Source organism: Patagioenas fasciata, chromosome 12, assembly GCF_037038585.1.
Source record: "Patagioenas fasciata isolate bPatFas1 chromosome 12, bPatFas1.hap1, whole genome shotgun sequence".
Classification (NCBI taxonomy): domain Eukaryota; kingdom Metazoa; phylum Chordata; class Aves; order Columbiformes; family Columbidae; genus Patagioenas; species Patagioenas fasciata.
The window spans coordinates 11,168,317-11,189,078 of record NC_092531.1 but is presented as its reverse complement, the minus strand read 5'-3'; the positions used below and the strand labels follow the sequence as shown (position 1 = coordinate 11,189,078).

The window sequence follows — 20,762 nt, the reverse complement described above, 5'->3', positions numbered from 1 at the left end:
GTTGCCGTGGTACATTTTCAGTGTGAACAGGACACAGCAGAGGCCCAGGGAAACCCCCAGCACCCTCAAGCCCTGCCGGTGTCTCGGGCGGGCCGAGCGCTCCCTCTGCCGAGCAGCCGCGGACCCGCAGCGGGAGCGCAGAGCGGCCAGACCCGCTGGGCGGCACCGGCCGCGGCACCGGCAACACCCGGCAAGGCCCGGGCGGCTCCCGGACAGCCAGAGCAACGCGTGTGTTTCCTCACTGCTGCTGCTCTACTACTCCAACAAGTTCTTTTTCAACAAACGATACCATCGTGGTGAGAGGAGGAAAAGATGCTAAGTTAGCACACAACAAATGCAGTATTTCATTCCCGTTACTCAAATAATTTTACTATAGATTAGAAACACCTCTAGTACACTTGATATAAATTAGTCTAGGTAATGAAGAAAATGGAGAACATGAAGAATCACCTAGAATATACATTTAAGCTTTCAAGGCATGGTGACTCAACAACAGTACACTTTAAATACACAAAATTCTGCTCACACTTGCAGAAGGCAGACTGCTTTTTGTTCTATACACCACAGAGGCTGATCTTACACAAGAATGAAGCAGAAATGTAAGGATGGTTCTAGTAAAAATACAGCTAAGGAAATAACAATCACAAAGTTTTTGATTAATTAAGTCATATTTGACAACAAGCTATATACTGATATTTTACTTTGGTATTACTTTAGTATATTTTCGCAAGATCTGATTTCAGAGGATTACAATCCACAATAATGACTCTAGAAATTCCTGAGGTATCTTATTTTCAAGCAGAAGAATAAAAAATATGGATCCTTCCCTAAAAACAACAGAACACTTTCTGGTGGTGATGGAATCAATAACAACATTTATTAGCAGCAAAAACTACTCCCTCATCAGCAGAAAAACATCTAAGCAAACAATCTCAAAACAAAACACAGCTATCTTACTTTAAGCATCCAAAATCTATAAAACCTCAATGAGAAAAGCAAAGTTTTACTGTTAAAAATAAGCAGCTTGTCTTTCAATTCGGGAACTATCTCACATTTTTTTAAAAAGATATATACATACTAGATATTATATATTCACACACATATAAATATACACTTAGAAAAATCTGTTGAGAAAGTGTATTTAAAGTGATGGATAGCAAGTGTTCCTACTTAAATAATTTCTCAGTAAGGAATATGTACACATTTCATCCATATTTTCGTATTTTATTACATGTCTGCAGACAATATCTGCTTACTGTTACTACAGACCAGAGGGAAAAAAAGCTAAACTGCAAGCACCACTGGATAGGTCCTCTTTTCCAAGTTCAAACTATGAAATGCATTCAAAAACCTTCAGTGCCCAGAAAAACAACCATTACGGTATGTTAACCAAACAAGGCTATTTAGTGGGCCATAAATTGAGCCCCATTAGCCGACCTTCACTGTGAGGTAAAGGTGTAACTGTTGCAGACAGTTACTGATGGTTAACACAGGTGACATGCAGGAGTCTGAACAACCACAACAATTCAGTCTCCTCCCCACTCTTTAAGCCTCCAGATTGATCTATCAAAGTTTCAGAAAGTCAAAGATTTCCATTGAGCTGATGTTTCAGATACATAATACAAAATGGATGGGTTTTTCAGCTGAAAATCATCTTCTAGTGGGGACAATAAGTGTTTACAGCCTTACAGTGAAACTCCTTACAGTTGAGCAACCTCCACTGATTTCACCACCTCAGTGGTTTAAGAGCTTAAACCACACTGAAGAACAGCTCAGGAATGAGGTGGCCTAAGAAAACACCAACTTTCACACAAGTCAGGGTTTAGAAGTTGTCATAATACGATGCAATCCCTTGAACAAAGACAAATCTGTCCCAACTTAGGAAATACTAGAACAACTACAATGCAAAAAAGTTCTATTCCAAGTGCTGAGTATTGGATTTGCATGTCCGCTATATGTTCTGAATAGTTCCCCTAAGACAGAAGCAGCTACCACCAGCCTTTTGCTACAAGGTTCCCTTTTGCCACAGAATCCTATAGAAAAGGCCTGGTACCAGAGAGAGTAAATCTTCTTGAAAACCAATATGAATAAAGATTCAAAGTCTCTTATGAACTATTGACAACATCCTTCAGATTTTATTCTTTCTTGAAATAATTTTCTTGTCGCAGTGAAGCCAGCAAGTAAAAGAAAAGTTTAAAAGCAGAAGTAACTATTGCGTAAAACTCAGTTCCCAAGCAGAAGAGCTTCTGAACAGGTTAGTGAAGATTCTTAGTCAGAAAAAAACATCCCAACCCAACTTCCAGTTCTTCCCAAAACATAGTAACACTTAAGTTCAAAATGGACTGGATGCTCTTCAGACTAATAAAGATCCTACAAATGTAAATAGAGTTTAGGTATACTAATCCAGTGGGGAAAAAAGCACATACCCAATACTGTACTCCATTCCCCTACCAAGTTCCATTTACCCTTACAGCTGATGTACCTTGTATTACTAGGCAGAACAGCTAGATTTGGCATTGTCAAAACTCTAATTTTATCACAAATCTCATGGTACTTGTTATTTTTTCTTAAAATCCCAGTTTCTTAAGCCATATGATTATCTGGGCAACACAGTTTTTATGGTAGAAAACACATAGCACCCTCTACATGGAGAAAACATTACAAAAATTCAAGGCTTGAAAACCAGAAGGAAAATATAAAGGCAGCAAACCACATTCTTTTTACAAGTAGATTTATGAGCAGCACAACTGATGAAGCCTGGTTTTCTATGGCTTTTTGTCTCGTGGTTGATTCTCTGATGCTTAACAAGGTGCAAACCCAGATTAAGTCTTTCCCACAGCTACGCATTTCCAACAGCTTTTTCCCTGTACAGATCCCAGAGAGTCTAAAAAGGAGTTTGAGCTCTTTCCACATTTTTTTCATTCACTGAGAGTCCTACCAGGATCTGTGTCAAGAAGGAGAGGAAGAGGGAGGCAGAGACAGTTTCTTTATGTGACTTGAGTTCCTGAAATACTGACAAAACAGCCTTTTTAAAGCAAAGCAATAGAACCACCGAATCATTTCAGTCGGAAGAGACCCTCAGGCTCATCAAGTCCAACCATAACCTTACTCAACTCTAGCACTAAACCATATCCCTAAGAACCTTGCCTGAACGCCTTTTAAACCCCTCCAGGGATGGTAACTCCAACACTGCCCTGGGCAGCTTGTTCTAATGCCCGACAACCCTTAACAAGTATTCAATTAAGTCAGTATAAATTCACACAAAAAAACCCAACAACCCATTGAATATCTGCAAAATCCCAAGTACTTAATATTTTTGATGCTGGGAGTAAAACTTCCATGTCCCAAAGCACTTTATTTTTAAAATTAATGTTTTCCACGTGACATGTCATATTTTGCATCATAATTGGCTCTATTTTATACTCATGGTGGATGGGCTACAGGACAACAGGGCAGACAGTAAAACAATGGGTGCAATTCATAAAGCAGCACAGCCTTTATACAAAGCAAATGAACATTTAAAATAACATATATGTATCACCACCTGGTCAAAAACGATAACAATGCAACACTATCGTTGGTAAAGCTAATTATATTTGTTATCTTACTGTTGGATGGATTTTTCTTGCAAAGGAGGTCAGGCTTACACATCACTTCTGAGTAGAAGCAGAAGAATTAGCATTAAGAAATAGAACAGTTGACTTAATAGTAAGGCCCCCAGTGTTTGCCCTTCAACCTCTGCCTTCTCTGTAAAAGGCCTTATGCTGTATTTTCAGGAGTTGTCTGCAAGTCCTCTCTTCCTTATCAAGGTTACCTGAACTTAAGCAGCAGAACCAGAAATGAATGGGGAGAGTAGGTTAGCTAAGGAAGGGAGAAATACAGACACAGCAGCTGTGTGATCACCAGGTTGCCTTAGGGAGACAGACGAAAGAAACCAACAGCACTTAAATGAAAGAAGATACCAATAACATCAATTTTAGGGTAAAAAACCTATTCCTTTTAAAGAAACATGCTGTTCCTTCTCAGTTATATGGCAAACCAGTAACGACAGTGTTTAGAAAGTCCTAATCAAAAGATTCATAGATTCTCTCATGTCACATGCCCATTGATCGCACAGTATTTACTAATGAAGAATTTAAGCATGTAAAAATAAACAGGACAACTGAAGTAAAAAAGCATAATCTTACATAAGACTGAAAAAAAAAAGTTAATGTTGTAAATATTGTAATGTCTATACCCCATTCACTTCCATACTAGATTAAGAAAAAATGGTGGTATTTTAAATATACATACATACACAGAAAACCCTACATTTTACTTCTGAATTTAAGGATCTAGTAAGTTTGATGAAAACAGAAATTTCTTACTGTGATTCTCTTCATATCTAGCTGTCGGAGCTGCATCATATGGTGGAGAACAGTGTGTTTGTACCATGTCTCCTGAGCTATTGGATTGCCATCAAGGGTGATATCTGACAGAGATGAGGAATCAGCAAGGCACAGAATATCCTCAAAACTGTAACCAAAAAAGTTTAAAGTTTTAACGTCATAGAGAAGGAATAATTTTGAGATGGAGAACTTTATTTCTTAAGGATAGAACATTAATGTTTCACTGTATTGAAAAAGCCCCACCCATCAATATTGTGTATGATAAATTAAATGTAAAGTATTTTGGAACACCAAGAGCCCCTGTTGTTTAATTTTTTAATCTCTTCACATACAGATGAAAAGAGATACAGAATAAGGAGAACTTGTTAACTACAGGAGTATCGTTTCACCTGAAAAAACCTAGAATAGGATACATATTAAGTCATATTAAAAACAAAACAAAACGGTGGCATAAAAGCCACCATGAAAACCATGGAAAATACAAGAAAAAAGCCAACCACAAATACCACAGAATGAATGACCCTGGGTGTTTGCAACATCATTAAATATCAGGAAAAAAACCACAAAAGCATCCTATCTTCAAAACAGATCTGTCTATTGTTCCAAGTTCAGTTTACAACCTCCAACTTGGCTTTTTAGACAACATATCTGATTTTGGTTTGTTGACAAAAATAACTGGCCTGTGTATTTAGATATGTATAGCCTATACCATGTTCCTTTCACTGAAGATGGAATGTGAAAAGCAAGCAGTTCACTCAGACAAACAGTATTTTTAAAACAGCAGAGAACCATTTAACTATATTTCAAAAAAGCAGAACAGTTATAAAAATAAACATGACTCCCCAACACCTTTTAAGAAATTGATTACAGTGTAGAACTGTGCTCCCATCCTTAAAAACTTTGGCCTTCAAAAGTAGAGTCTGTGTTATGAAGTTAAGTGGAAGTAGAAAGCATGAAATAATTCGACTTGGTACTTTTGAAAATGGAGTTAAAAAAATCCCTGAAAATTACAAAACAACCAATGATGATCACACTAGAATATAAACAGAGGATCACTTCATTAGATCAACTACTACTTAATGACATTCTGAAATAAAAAAATATTTTCCACTTCAAAAATGGTCTTCTAATATCTCACAATCTTACTTATTCCATTAAGTCGTTATAGTTCTCACTCTTGGTGGCAGCAAAAGTCTTCCTCCACTAATACTTGGAAGGATACCAAGCCTTAAGTATGCCCTGTATTTGGGATCAGAAGTCAAATACAATACAGATGTTCTTAGTAAAGACTGTCATTCAGTAAAGTGGCAACTGCCTTTACCATTGGTATCACTCAACTTTCAAAAAAGCATACAATAACCTGCTGAGGACTAACATTCAGCTGCCAAGGGCTTCAGATCTACCAGAATGTCAGATTATAAAGTGACATATCCCTGAAATATTCTAGGCATTAGCTAAATCAATTTCTGCAACAATAACAAAAAGAAATAAATTATAAAATAATATTGCCAACTAGCAATCCGTTTCAGCCTGCCGAAGAAAGGCCTGGATCCCAACATGAGCTAGCAGGAGCAAAGAAATTACCTAATAAAAATCTCAAAAAACCCCCAACACAATTAGTACAGCATGTGAGTAACTTCTACATGATACACCAAAGGGATGCAGCACAAAAATGACAGAGTGAAGTGGAAGGTTCTAGTACCTTTCTGCTTAGTACATTAAAACAATGTCAGAACTGATGGAAAATGAACAATGTACAGATTCCAAGGCAGTGAAGGGTCTTCGCACATCTGAAGAACTGGGCGGTTTGTTCATGTGGTTAAGACAACAAGTTTTATTATCATTTTCTGCTTCTTTTTGAGATCCAGTTTCCATAAAACAGCTTGTGTAACCACACTTTTGGAAGACCGGGCTGACATATTACTTAAAACACACGCTCAATATGTCCTGAACAGAAAAGATAGCCTTCCCAAATGACACAGGAGTTAGTACAGGAATAAGAAAAGATAACTGAATTTCCATAGAGCTAGAATAGATCTTGCTTGACAAATAGGAAAATTTTTTGGTCTTCAAAATTAGTTTCAGATAATGTAAAAGCATTAATTTACTGAAAACACTTCCCACTACACATTTAACTAAAAAGTATTTCTGCCATTACATACAATTTATAGATTTTTAATAAAACAAGCCTCTTCAAGAAATGACAGAAGTTGAAAGTTTGCTAGTGTTTTCAAGACCTTCTACTGATACATACTGCTGTGCTTTGAACTTCTCAGTCCTTCAGCATACCAGAACATTCACTCTGGAGCTCAGACAGACGTGCTTGCTCTATGCCACTTTTAGCTGCCCTATTAGCAGCTCAATTATAGAGTAAAACAGTAGCGCAAAATAACTATATGTTCACATCTCTGTATACACATATGGAAAACAGAGCTTTAGAAATCCAATGTAGAAAACTTAATACACTATACTCGTCACACCGGCATCCCAATCCTAAGCCAAGCAAAGCTTTCATGTAATACACTTACCCAACAGGCTGCATACTTTACAACCAAGCTCTGTCTGCTTCCCAGTACGCAGACTGCTGCAGCCCCACCTGGGAGCACCCTGTGCGAATCAGAGGCCACGTCTCAACGCTGACTCTGGCCTCTGTTCACCACAAAGGAGTCTTTAACCTGCTCGTGAAATACAAAGCAGCTGTGGATGACGCTGTGTCAGACCGCCTCAGCCAGTCTTCTTGAGGGGAATATCTGCTGCTCTTCCCAAGCAACCTCCTTCTGCAGGAGTCCCACCAAACTACAGCAACCACCTCTCCTTCCCTGTCCTACTTTCTTCCCAGATTAATTTACCTTTGCTAAAATTGGAGCTTCAGCAACACCAAAACAATTTGTGACTTTGGGCTAAATTACCAAAAAGTGTTTTCTGGAAATCTTATCAGAATAGGTAAGTTTTACATCTTGTGTGAATTCTCAGAGTCCAACGTTTGCCAGAGGGGATGCAAACCCACTTCTCCCACCTCATATGAGAACGAGACAATTACTAAGCAGTAGAGTATTCTGGAGTGGTGTAAGCTGATCCTCCACCAATGATACACATTCACATCCACACATTCAGCAGGCAAGAACAGGTCACAGGAAGACAGCTGTTCTTTCTCTATAATTTGCATCAATGAAGTTTTTAAAGTATGTTCCGTAAAGGGAAAAAGCTCTGGAGAAGAGAAGGAAGGCAACATACTTGCTGCAGTCTGGCAGAACACCCAAGAAGGAAATGTATGTTCAAAAAACATTCAAAGAAGAAAACTTGGGTTCTCCCAGGTTTCTAACCGCTGAACTACTGATGAAAACAGATGTTACCACAGTCAGACTTTCATTCCACTTGTGCTGCTTTTGTTCAACTATTTGAAAACATATTCATAAATTTTCATTCTGCTGAGAAAAAAAAATATTGTTTTTATTAGGCTAAGAACATTCCTTCTCTCAGGTTTCCAATTCAGTAACCAAATGAAGAACAAACAATGTCCTTGAGCCGGTATCCAACTTTTTTCACATGGTTAGACAACACGCCTTACTAAAGGAAAAAGCCACCATAGTGCTGACCTGGACAGCAGCGTAACAGTGAAAATATGTATTTTGTTTCCAAGATTAAAAAAAATGGTCTTCCCTGGTTTCACGTTTTGAAATATGAGCAATAGCCTTCTTCTCGAATCTCAGTGGCATATCTTCCACTTAAATCCATTGTAATCTCTTTCTAGTACCACATGACAAACTCAAAACAGGATCTCTTCCCCTTCTTTATGACTAGTTCTAGAGATACCGATTGCCTTCAGTCATTAGGTATGAACACCTTCAGTTTGTAACTGCTAAATTTTTGGGGGCTGAAGGCAGAAGTAGGACTTCTTTTGTTTTAGATCAGCACCAATTTTTACAGCGTTCAGTTTGAGCTTATATTAATTTTGCCAATACATCTCTTTTTACCAAAGCTCTGCAGAGAAACAGCAGCATTCTGAGGCCTCCTCTGAAGCATGAGGGAAACAGAATGCCAGTGATTAAACCCATGATAGATTCTCATGCCTTAAACAGTGACCATTTTTAAAAGGCATTTCCAAATCTCTTACTGAAATATTAATTCATACATGTCAGTATTTATCAATTTAAGACTCAAGGATTTTTGCTGACATACAAAAATAGGAAGCAGCAAAAACTTCCATGGGAGTACTGCCTCAAAAATGCTACCTTTTTTTTTTAATGATCACTAATGAAATATTTTAATGAACCTGTAACGTGAGTATATCCAGGTTTTAACACTATACTTTGTTGTTTGTTTCCACTTGAAGGTTTTCTCTATGCAACTACAGATAAATTAATTAGAATATCCGTGTATCAATTTGATTGTCTAAAAGAAAAGTTAGTTGTAGAGAAACAGCTGCTTCTAGGAAGAATAATTTTTAAAATTACCATATGGCACACGGTAAAACCAGGTAAGCAACTCACAAAACCACACAAAATAATGTAAAAGGCTTGTATGAGTGTTCAGAGGTAGCACAGCAATTCACTAGCATTATGGTTTCATGCAACTTTTTGAGTCAGTTCAAAAAGTATCAAGCCAAGTATCAGAACAGTCAATAGTGTACTTTTATATTTAATCACTTTCCTGTTAGACATATCTACTACATAAATCAAAATCACTAACTAATTTTTTTTTAGCCTTCAAAACAGCTATATGCAACAGCAGGTTATTTCAAAAACCCAAGCTAAATATGATCATAGAAATACATTTTTCTTTTTTTTTTATGTCTGGTAAATAAAGAGTTAAACTGATCCATCCACCTCCCTACCCACAGAAGTATACAAATTTTACAAAAGAGCTATGTCTTTCATTTGACATTAAGATTTTAATTTTATACCTATTCCAACTACAAATCAAAAACAAATTATATATTCACACGAGTATTCTAAGTATTTCTAGCTTACATGAAAACTAAGACTAGATCTATCAATAGTTCAACTGAAGCCAAATGAATAAACAACAATCATGATAAAGTACCAAGAAGCAAGCTACTGATTACATAGTTGAAGAAATGCACTTTCAAAACCTCACAGAAAAACTGAAACATTTTTTCTTCTTTGACCACTGTAAAAATAACATGAATTTGCATAAAACAATGTGAGAGAGGAGTCAGAAAGCTACACAAAATATACTGAGTATATAAAACTGAGAGATAAATTCCACTGACTGCAGTGATGCTCCCTGACGGCAAGGGAGCCAGCTACTGCAGTCCCCTCGGTGCTCCTGCCAAGCTAAGAAATTGTTTAGAAAAAGAAACAAAAACCATGGTTCAATTCTGAAAATTATTCAAGAGAGGCAGAATGCTAACCTCATCTCTAGGAGATTAATTACAGGAAGAGCATATTAAAGATTCCTGCAGTTCATCTCTGATTTTTTTAAATGCTTAATAACCATGAGCTCTACTGCATTGTTACTTGAAGAACCTAATGAACACAGACAAGTAGGTTGGAGCTGTCTGCAAAAAACATAATGCAGGTCAGCTTAAAATATTCAAGTACCTATTACAATAAAAGCTCATACTAAGTATAACATTTTATACAGAAAGCAAATGCCACAAGAACTGCACAGTACTTCCAGTAATTAGAACATGAAGCATCTTTCCCCTATCCCATATTAAATTATTTGAGTCTAAGCAGAGAATGCTGGTTGTGATTAAAGGATAAAATAAAAAGACATACCAAACTGAAGATAATGCAGACACTTTTTTTCTCTTTAATATCGGCACTAGTATAAATGCAGACTTCAAAAAATGCAGGAGTATGAAAAAGCACAGAACACAAACACTTCTATTTATAACAAAAAGCACTTAGTTACTTGAAACTATAAAAGCCCTGCTTTGAAAGTTGAGCTCTTCTGCTTCTGCCATCTGGTTTTAAAGGGAAATAACCCTAAATATACCTTTCAGACATTATTAATACACAGACAAGTAAAATACAAGAATGAAATAATCTAATAATCGTAAGCAGAAGCTGACTCAGCAGTTTGTGTAACTCCATAAATACAGTGATTTTATGTTAAATATGTACCTTGTGTAATGTTGCTTTAACAGACATGTAGTTTACTAGTAAAAATAATGTTTACAAAACTGTTTTAAAAATTTGATCATTGTAAACAAAATGAATAACTTAAAAATTAAAAATGTAAGTTTCTGGGTAGAATATTCATAGCACAACTACATTTAAATGCAAAGGTCTTCGACAATTTTTTATATATAAAGAAAATGCTTAATGGTTTGATTATGCTGATATGGCAAAACAAAATCTGCTTTCATAGTGTTTGAATTAGAATATTCATTTTAATGAAATACAGCTCCAATAGGATACTTCAAATTGCTGATAGGAATCAAACGGCTATTTCCCTTACCTAGATATATTGTTGAAGCTGAGGAAGAGATGCTGGAGACAGGGTAAAGTATCCACATCTTTCTAGAAGGAAAGATAGAGGCATAAATTCAGTAGCTGAAAGTAGCTTTTGAACCTCTACTTTGCCTGATGAAATACTTCCATTTCTATACGCTATAACCTTGCTGCAACATTGATTTCTGTTGAACATGCAGCTCTGTTTCTCCCTAGTGCAGACTGCAAGGGAGTGTTTCAGTGCAGATATCTACTCTGCAGAACAAGCTGCATCACTTGCAAAGCAAATGCTGCTAAAGAAAAGAGGATAAAGCTGCTACTGGTTTCTGAAAAGGCTTTTGGGAAATAAGCCAAGGTGCTGTCTCAGCATTTACACTGTAGGATAAACACACTGTTAAATCAAGAAAAAAAAATTCATTTTATGATCCTGCTGAAATAAGGTTTTTGAAGTGCAATACATCAGTGCAATTAGCACTACCAAACAGCAGTGACTCTTCCGCCAGAGAACAATCTGAAGGACTCTGTCACCTTTACAATTAAAATTTATAAGAAGGAATGAGTTTCCAGAATGAGTAATTGTGCATTTAGTATATGCCACTAAAGACCTTGGCAGAAAATCTTCAAATAGCTCAAAAATTAGTAAAATTAAATACATCAATAAGATCATATTGCAGCAGATTCAGAAGAGCAATACAAAAGTACCGCAGCCTTTATTTTTTCAGGGTGTTTATCCTCAAAAAAGTTAAAACAAGTTTAAGTAAAGAAATACATGTACATTGTTGCGCACAGAGAACAGGACATCACCTATCATCAAAATATGAAAAAGACTTTATTCTAGGAAAGAGACATATCTTTACTTTAGTTATCAGACAGTATGACATGTCCATGTGATTTAAGAGTTGTTCTCTAGAGGAAGGAGAGTTAGTATCATACTCGTTAAAATCACCATCCACTTCAAAACAAAACAAAAAAAACCCCACACACATACAAAACACCATTCTATTAGAATTCAACCACAGTTACAAAATAAAAAGAGAAGTACTCCTGAGCAGAACATCATCTTCTGAAACACTGTCTCTGGCCAGGAATACTAAAACCTACAACTGAGATATAGGACAGAGTCCAAGCCTGTAACTCGCTAATTTAAATTTCCTGCTGACTCTCCACTTGTGGCAACAGGAAGCAAGGAAAAAGTACGAGCTACACCTGAGAGGAGCGAAAAGGCAGCAGAATTCTAGGTAAGATAACTGATGTAGGGGGAAAGTACAGTAACAGAATCAGCAACGAGCAGAAATGTCTTATTTTTGAAGTGTAAAAACAATTCGTACATGGCAAGTTGCAGAAATTCAAGAAAGGAAAGGCTCAGCAGCAATAGGAGACCAAGAACTAAAGGAATTATGAAGGCTAAAAAAAGATATAGCTATTTAAGTAGACTTTCTGTATTATTTTTAAAAGCATTTGTTCGAATGATCTACTTGCCATGCCTGAACTACAACTCATAAATCGCAAAGTAAAAAGCTTTGATTTTTAGAACACAAAGACTTAAAATGCTAGGTTAAAGTGTCAATTGGAAAATGCTGTTTTTAAGATCAACACCTATTTTCTCTGCATTTGTCTTCAGAAATATTCATAAGGAGATGAAACTTAAGATAGGTCTGATTGCTTAGTTGAACTACAGAAATTAAGCTAGGGTTTGTTTCCAGCAAACAAAGTTGTATTGAAGAAAAGCCTCTAAATTTGTATGCTAGAACCACAAAGCTGCTTCAGAATAATTTTCCTCCCAGAGACCTGTCAAGATTCGAATCACTATCAGAGATCACATTTAAACACAATAACACCAAAAATGAATTTCTTTTTGTTTTACTTTTATGTTGTAAGAATAAGTACAGGAGCAGAACAAGATAAGCAACTCAAGACAGGAAAACGCAAGATTTCACAAATCTGAAGGGCTGATATGGTTTTAAAAAGTTACAGTAATAGTGCATTTTGCTAAAAGCAGAAAAAAAAAAAAAAAAAGGAGAGAAAGACAAGGGTTTTGTTCCTTACTATAGCAGAGACTTGATTATGACGAAGGTTGAGCTCTGTGAGTGAATCCAGTCCGTTAAGGTTTTCTACAATGGTTAGGAGGTTTCTGGCAAGGTTTAACACTCTCAGTTCACTCAGATGACTGATGTTTTCTATTTTAGTAATCTGTGAAAGAGGTATAGTTATAAACATGCATACTGTGTTTTATATAGATATATGATAGATACATATAGCAGATACATTTTTGTAAAAAGTATACATGCACAATCAACTTAATACAGCGGTGTGCTTCCTGTGCTTTTTTCTAAATCATAATAACCATGTCAGAAATTGCTGAAAACAAGCTACAGTATGCTGGAGTTTAAACACTAGTATTCACTAATATCTTTCTAGTAATGCTGCAGTAAAATCAGACAATACTTCCTTCTGTATCAGCAATGAGGTTATTTCAGCCATGCCGTTCTGTAGCTGCAAACTCAAAGACACCATAAACCTCAGGTGACACTGATGATATCATGGTATGCCAAAATGGGGAAATTTCGTGTGTAGCTGATCCTTAATTTGCCTGCAAAGGTACTCAGACACACATCCAAACATTCTGGTACCTACACTACAAGAATATGCAGCATTGTTGTCTCCCTACCATCACAGAACTCTGCACCAATTTCCCTTCATGCCTCCTAAAAAGTCAGTAGCAGCATTCACAGCTCTGTCTACATAAGCTCCACAGACAAGACTTCCCAGCAGGTGATGAGGACAGGAACTTGCTGTGAGTGAGGGGCAAGGAGCAGCCACAGCCCTCTGGAGAAGCAAGCAATTATTCTGAAATGGGAACTTGCAAGGAAGTTCTACAAGCAGGTGATTGCTGGAATCAGAAAGACATGCTCAAAAGTTAGAAAAGAAAGCAGCAGCATCCTTAGTTTCGATACACAGTGCGTTTTTTTGACAGTCCCCGGCAGTTCTTCAGCAACTCATGGCTTCCTGTGATTAGAAAATGGAGGAATCAAAGTGACTAAACTACAGTAAACAGGCAGCTGCCCAAGGTTTCTTTTTATACTTAATACCTTATTTTAAAGATCCAGGAGATCCAACAAAATATAAAATATGTATCTATATAAAAGGATAACAATAGCTACAGCCTCTTAATATTAATTTTGACTTCTAGAAGTGCAACTGTGTTTTACAAAGGCATTACTCATTGCTCTGTTGACACAATCTGGGTTCATTTTCTGCTGTTTGTATTTCTCAGTGTGATCCACTCAAGGATCTCTATCCAGATAGTTATTTCTCATAGTGGTCTGTGATCTGTCCTCCAGCATCTACCCAGACATCTATCCAGAGAACTTGCACACAGCAATGTATCATGGCAAAGATGAAGTATTGTCACTGCTCAGGAAGACATCCTTATCATTGTCTAGTGGCAGAAAGAAAGCAGCAGGTTATCCTGCAGAAAAGACTTCAGCCTTCCACAAAATGTGGCAGGGCATGCAAGGATGCAGTGCACAAAGCTATTAGCAAGTACAATGAATGCCCTTTCAGTTAGAATGATTAGCTGCTGGGCCACAGTAGGCTCCCTTCAACACCCTGGATTGAAGCACACTACTCCTCCTCCAAGCTGCCAACAACAGCTGGATGCAGACAATCAAGATAGTGACTGGTGTCACACACCTGTCCAGTGATAAGGAACTTTCTGATGCTTTACACCAGCACAAATCTGGCTGTGCCAATTTCCAGAAAGTGTCTAGCAGCTCCTGGAATGGGAGAAGGGGTAAGACAGCTGTTATTTAACAGTTTCAGAACACATAATGTTTTTGTTAATTTTCATATATATGTATATACACACATATATGTATGTATCTCTAAGTCTGACACATGACTTGAATATGCTGCTATAAGAAGCACTTCAGCAATGTTTCCATTAAAAAGTGTATAAAAGTAGATAGGAAACCCAAAATTAAATAACATCTTAAACCAACTTTTGATTCAACTGTTAATTAAACTATTACACATCCACTTATGTGTATTATACACAGAAAATAAAAATTATCAGGATACAAAGATATTACAGCAAAAGGAACAAAAATTACCACCATTAAGAACAATATATTTAGACAGAAAGACTTGTAAAAGCAAAGCCAAGAACAGATGGTCAGCATGAAGAGCTCAGACCTCTGCAGATGTCTGCTTAGCTACAACTACAGCATGCCACAATGCAGAGCGTTAATGCTGGCATTTTACTGCTATTGCAAAGACAATGATTTCATCGGTGATGTATAAAGATAAAACTTGGCAAAGTGATAAGAATTGCCTTGCTGGAGTTTCTCAGTTTCAATTATGCATTAGAGTTAGAATGAGTCAGAATGAAATTCAAATTCGACTTGACTCAGTTTTAACGCATTAGTTCACTGGAAGATAAAGTAAAATCCATTTTTACCCTGCCTAAAATAAAAAGGTTTTAAAAAGACTTATATGGAACATACAACATTTACACTATTCACCTTGACAGCAATGATCAAGCCAACAATCAGCACTCTCTCCATAGACTACTCAAGAGTGCTTGGAAGTGCACTACTGAGAAATTAAATGTAAGTTGTAGTGTGTTAAATATACCATGCACACAACCATGTGCAGGGCCTTGGAATGATGTAGCACTATATGTCCATATTAGCAGGTTAATAACCATAGAAACAGAGACTCTACACAAAAATTTAATTAAATATTATTTGGATGGTGTATTTTCTTACAAATTTTTACTGTGCAATGTTAAAATCAAGAGCATTACTAAATCAAGTAGGAAAAAACGCCAAGAGCAGTAATAAGACAATGGAATTCACATTTTGTTCTTTTTGTAAAGTGCAGACATTGAGTGTAATATTTCATTAGGCATTACAGTGATTCTTTTTACCTTCTTTTTGACATTTATTATGCAAAAGGATTTTCTTTAGGTAGCAATGCATTAAAAAGTTTCATTTGAAAAAGAAAGAAAATCATGTAAGGTTTATCACTAAGCATGGTAGAACACTGCACCTCAATGTTCTAAAGCGTATCCAGTTCCCAGTACGTTTTTCACCTCGGTAAGAGAAGTCTCAAAGTTCAGACCAAACCGTATTATCAAAAAACCCCATCGCCCAAATAAATCAAAATATTTTCCCAAAAGTGAACAAAATTGAAGTTTTCCTCCTTCTGTTTTTCTTCACCTCCAGCCTCTTGGAAAGATTCCAGTCTTAGAGGTTTCACAATCTGCATTCCATCTACAGGATTGGATTTACACCTCAGGAGAGAGGGAGGGACTGACTGCGGCTGAAACAGGAATCTAGCTTTCCTCTTAACTGCTGCTACTCCATGAACATTAACAAAAATAATTTATAGCCATGCTCTAGTGCCATTCTTGAAAAATAAGGTTAACAATATTGATATTGTGGCCATATACTATTTGAGTATTTATATTCTGCATCTATTGAGAGCCATTGCTGAGATTTCTTACCTTTCACAGAACCACCGTGTACAAGTTAACATTTTTTGTCATTTCACATATCTTTAATATAACTTGTACACAAGATTTAATTGTTCAGTTATTCTCTGGGATCAGAGGTAACATGTAAGAGATACTGTGCATTATTCACAATAGCTTTGAACACCAAAAAAAAAAAGAATTATTACAAGCACCTTAGAATATTCTTGTAGTAAATTAGACTACTGAAGTAAGAATGAAAACTATTCAGTCAGTTATTATCTAACTGACACTACACATCAAATATTCCGGTATTTCATTGTAAATATGTCCTATAGCATATACTAACCCTAAAGTGGAAACATGATAGTTAAAAGAAGAATACTTTTTTCTTGTCAGATATGTGAGCACCTTCAATGTCCTCAGAAAGAACTGTGGAATATCACATCCACTGAAGAGTCAACCAGGTAAAATGACTTGCCAAAACGCATCAAGAGGATTTACTGGACTTTGCTGTAACCTGCTACATTCAATTTTATGAATTTGGTGACATTAGAGAAGCCAAACCACGAAAACAAGGACTCTGTTCTCCGTCATAAATCCGTTAGCAGTAGTAATACTACTATAGCAATTATATTCCATAGTATATTGTAGTGATAATATTATGGTTGCTACGCAATACCATTTAAATGGCAGCATTTTACTTATTGACTCTTCTCATTTACTAGCGCCTAGCAAACATGTTAAACCACCTTCTGGAATTGTCCTTCTGACTACAGAGGAAAGCGGCTGATATCAGAATCACTGAATGCGAGTTAACTCCTATCTCAAGTACAACATATGCAAGCAGCAAATGTTCAGCTAATTCTCTGCTGTGATGAAGACTGTTCATCAGATATTCTCACCTTAATAGAACTGTCTTTACTACAAAACAAATGATGCATCCTCATCTTCTATTAACTAAGAAATGGCAACTTCAAAAGGCAAAAACTCCAGTCAAAACAGAGCTGCTCTGTACATTAAAACAAAGAATAAAAAAGCTGCAAAATAGATTACTGTTCTAATGCCTGTATAAATATGAACCATATAGGATGACTTCATAAAACTAAAAAGAGAAATCAATAAGTTTGAAGACAACTCAGCTATTTCTCAAGAAATAAATTGCCAAAATACCCTATAAAGCAACTTGCGATGAACCTTTACTCTCAAGCAGTAACAGAATTGATGAATAGAAGCAATCAATGCAAACTGCACAGAAATGCTCTGATGACTAACAGATTCAATGCATAATTTCATCCAGTGTGTGGAATTCAGGAACACCAAAACCACAGGAATACTCCTACCCTAACCCCAAATACAGAGTGCCATTCAAGGACTACTGTAGTAGAATGTTGATTCAGTGCACTACAGCTCAATGAACTGCCACATTCATCCAATAAAGAGGTTTTTCATAGCTTTACAGGTGGCATTTTTGCAATAAAGAATCGTCACTTTCCTAGTATCCTCAAAATAATTCTCCTTATCTACTATAATTTTCTTCTATTTCCCCTACCACTAAATAGGAAAAGAAAAGATAGTGAATTTAATCAATAGTAACTTTTTTTCAATTTTTTTTAAATTTTTCTTTTTTAAAAAAGGCATTCCCATTCTCCACTGTCAAGCAATTGTATAATAAAGAACACACACAGAGAGAAATCAGTAAGATGTCAAAACTGCCAGAACAGAAGTCCAGAAAATCCACACACTGGTCTTACATAGTCACAGTAACTGTATGTTGTTATAAACAGCTCTGTTATGGAACATTTTGTATCACATGTGTTTTAAATTTATTTTACTAAAGAATGCTATACCCAGCTTGCCCTTAATACTCCATGCTGCTTCTGACACACCCATTAAACAAGAATCTCCCTCTTCTACACACTAGAAACAGAAATGACTGCTTAGTCTCAAATTGGGGAAACTGAATCGACATTAAGTGACCCAAGTGCATTCAGAAGTATGAATGAATCAACAGCTTGGACCCATTCTTCTTTTTCCTGTACAAATTTAACTCTTCTGCAGCTATGTAAGGGATATTGTTTTGTAAGATCACCAGCAGTAGAAACAATGCAACAGTCAATGGGACCTTAAATTCTTCTATGTCTTCTAAAACCATGTTAGTTTAAGTACACCACAACTACTTATGCTAGATTACTATTCTGTAGGTGTGAATGCCACTACACTCAATTGACTCGGCATTTCAATCACTGTAACTTTTCAAAAGTACAATGCTGAAAGTACAACAGACTTGATACCAAGATCCAAAATAATATCATACCACCTTTTATTAATTTACTGATTTCTGTGACCTTGAAAGTTGCAAAATTTGCTACCAGTTGCCTTTCAAAAAGCAACAGTTTGGTAAAAGACACAAGAAATGCAATCTGTCTATACAAGAAACATAAATAATCAAGTTATTGCACTGTACCTGATTTCCATGAAGATCTAAAACATCAAGAATTTTTAGGTTCTCCAGATTTGAGATCTTCTTTATTCTGAAAAATTTCAATTATGACATAGATTATTTTTCATATTAGACAAAAACTTTAATTTTCTGACTAATAAAAAATTTAGTCTTTTCTCCCTACCTACCAAGAGTAACAGAAGAACAAGTTTCTGAACAACGTAAAAAAAATAATAAATGAATGAGCATGCCTTAGACTATCACTTTCCTTTCTGACTGTCAATAACACAATAGCGACAGTACATACATGGCTCTTCTAGGAAGATGAAAAGGGAAGGAATACTTGCATCACTAGAAAACAAAGTCAACAACCCACCTATCGAGCAGCTAACTCAAAATGAGACAAACTATAGTGACACACACTTTTGATAGTTTCTTAGAATAAAAAAATCTTTTTTCTTTCTTCCCACTTTGTCTTTCAGTGAACTAATGCATTAAAAAAAACCCTGCAAGCCACTGTCCCTTTCTAGACAATAAAGGTCTCTAGATCTGGCCGTATTTATTCTCCCCCTGTACAACTTCACAGTCTTCAAGCTTTTCTGTCCTGTCCTATTTTCTCAGATTCCAAATCTAGGTTACAATATAGTTGGCATAATTACCAATTGGTTGAGGATATTAAACATCAGTTTTATCATTAATTTGCTTTGAGAACAATCAAAGATCACATATAGATCAAGCTGAAAACAGGTTGCTAGCAACTATGTCTGCCTTGTAACCATTAATGTCTAGTTCTAACTACTCCCAAACCATACTTCTACATAAATAAACTATACCGTTACAATTTGGAAAATAATTCCTTGAAGCACCTTAAAATTATAATTCCTACGCCCCAATATTTTGCTATAAACAAAATAAACTTCTACAGGTGAGATATTTGATATAAAAGCTATAAGCTCTAGTAACATACTGCACTATTGAAAGTTGTCAGTTTTGAAAACAGGCTGAACTAAGAGATAAATTCCTTGTAATCTACACATAACTGAAGTTTGTTTACCAGTTGTTCCATTACCAAATAGAAAAAAAATAAGGAACCTGAACAAAATCAGAACACAACCCTTAGGTGTGTGAGCAACTCCACAGATACTCCTCTTGAATTATTATAATTAAAGAACTTGCAACTGTATTTTTAGAAAGTAATACAACTAGCAAGTTGCACCTCCCAACAGAATAGAATCAATTAGCAATAAAATCCATGATTCATCTGTCCGATTTTTTACCAGCTAAATACATCAGGCAGAAACACTTTTTATCGGTTATAAAGAATCAATGAATACTTTACATGATGCAAAAAGACACAAATTTAAGAACATATATTCAACAGCCAATCAGAACAGAGATAACAAGTAACATACTTCAGAACTGCTGTCAAAATCTACATAAGAAAGGAAGTTGCTGAAGAATACAATGAGAAAAAACGGTGGCACTTCCTCAGTGGGATCCCTAACACTTAACTAGTGCTAGGGACCAGCTCACTGGCCTCATAGCCAACATAACAATCTGAAAACTCTGTAATAGACGCAATGATAGACTGCAGTTGTTATGCCATGAAGAAGAAGCATGCTTTAATTATTTTTACCTGTTCTTTCCCAACAAAAGGACTCTTAGGGATCTCAGAGTTGAAAGCCCACTTATTTCCTCTATCAGATTATCATATAAGTCTAAGAAAACAAGATGCTGCAGATTAGAAATATTTTGGATCCGGGTTATAAAGTTATGTTGGAAATTCAAAAGCCGAAGATTATCTTCCCCATCAATAATTGGGCACACTGTCAGTTTTTGTCTGGAAGGAAAACAAAAATACATGTCTGTAACAGACTGGTAATCCACAGAACCTAGGAAAGTATATTATCTTGAGTAAGGTAATTAGGTTTGCTAATTAAACTCGGCAAACAAGGCAGTATTGCCTTACTACAAAAAAAAAAAAAAAAAAAAAAGGGGTGAAAACATAGCAGAAATGCTTCCAAAATTCTCTG

General features: G+C 36.1%; 1 protein-coding gene across 5 annotated transcripts in view; it reads right to left on the bottom strand.

Annotated features, from left to right (window-relative positions):
* Nucleotides 1–20,762, bottom strand: part of LRRC49 (leucine rich repeat containing 49) — a 44,734-nt gene that overhangs the window by 18,940 nt on the left and 5,032 nt on the right. For all 5 annotated transcript variants that reach the window (XM_071813856.1, XM_071813857.1, XM_065847208.2 and 2 more), the window contains 5 exons: nucleotides 20,366–20,569; nucleotides 18,754–18,820; nucleotides 12,857–13,000; nucleotides 10,818–10,879; nucleotides 4,368–4,515 (listed from right to left, as the gene is read on the bottom strand). In XM_071813856.1, coding sequence (XP_071669957.1) covers nucleotides 4,368–4,515; nucleotides 10,818–10,879; nucleotides 12,857–13,000; nucleotides 18,754–18,820; nucleotides 20,366–20,569 — 625 coding nt within the window. The remainder of the gene's footprint in view (nucleotides 1–4,367; nucleotides 4,516–10,817; nucleotides 10,880–12,856; nucleotides 13,001–18,753; nucleotides 18,821–20,365; nucleotides 20,570–20,762) is intronic.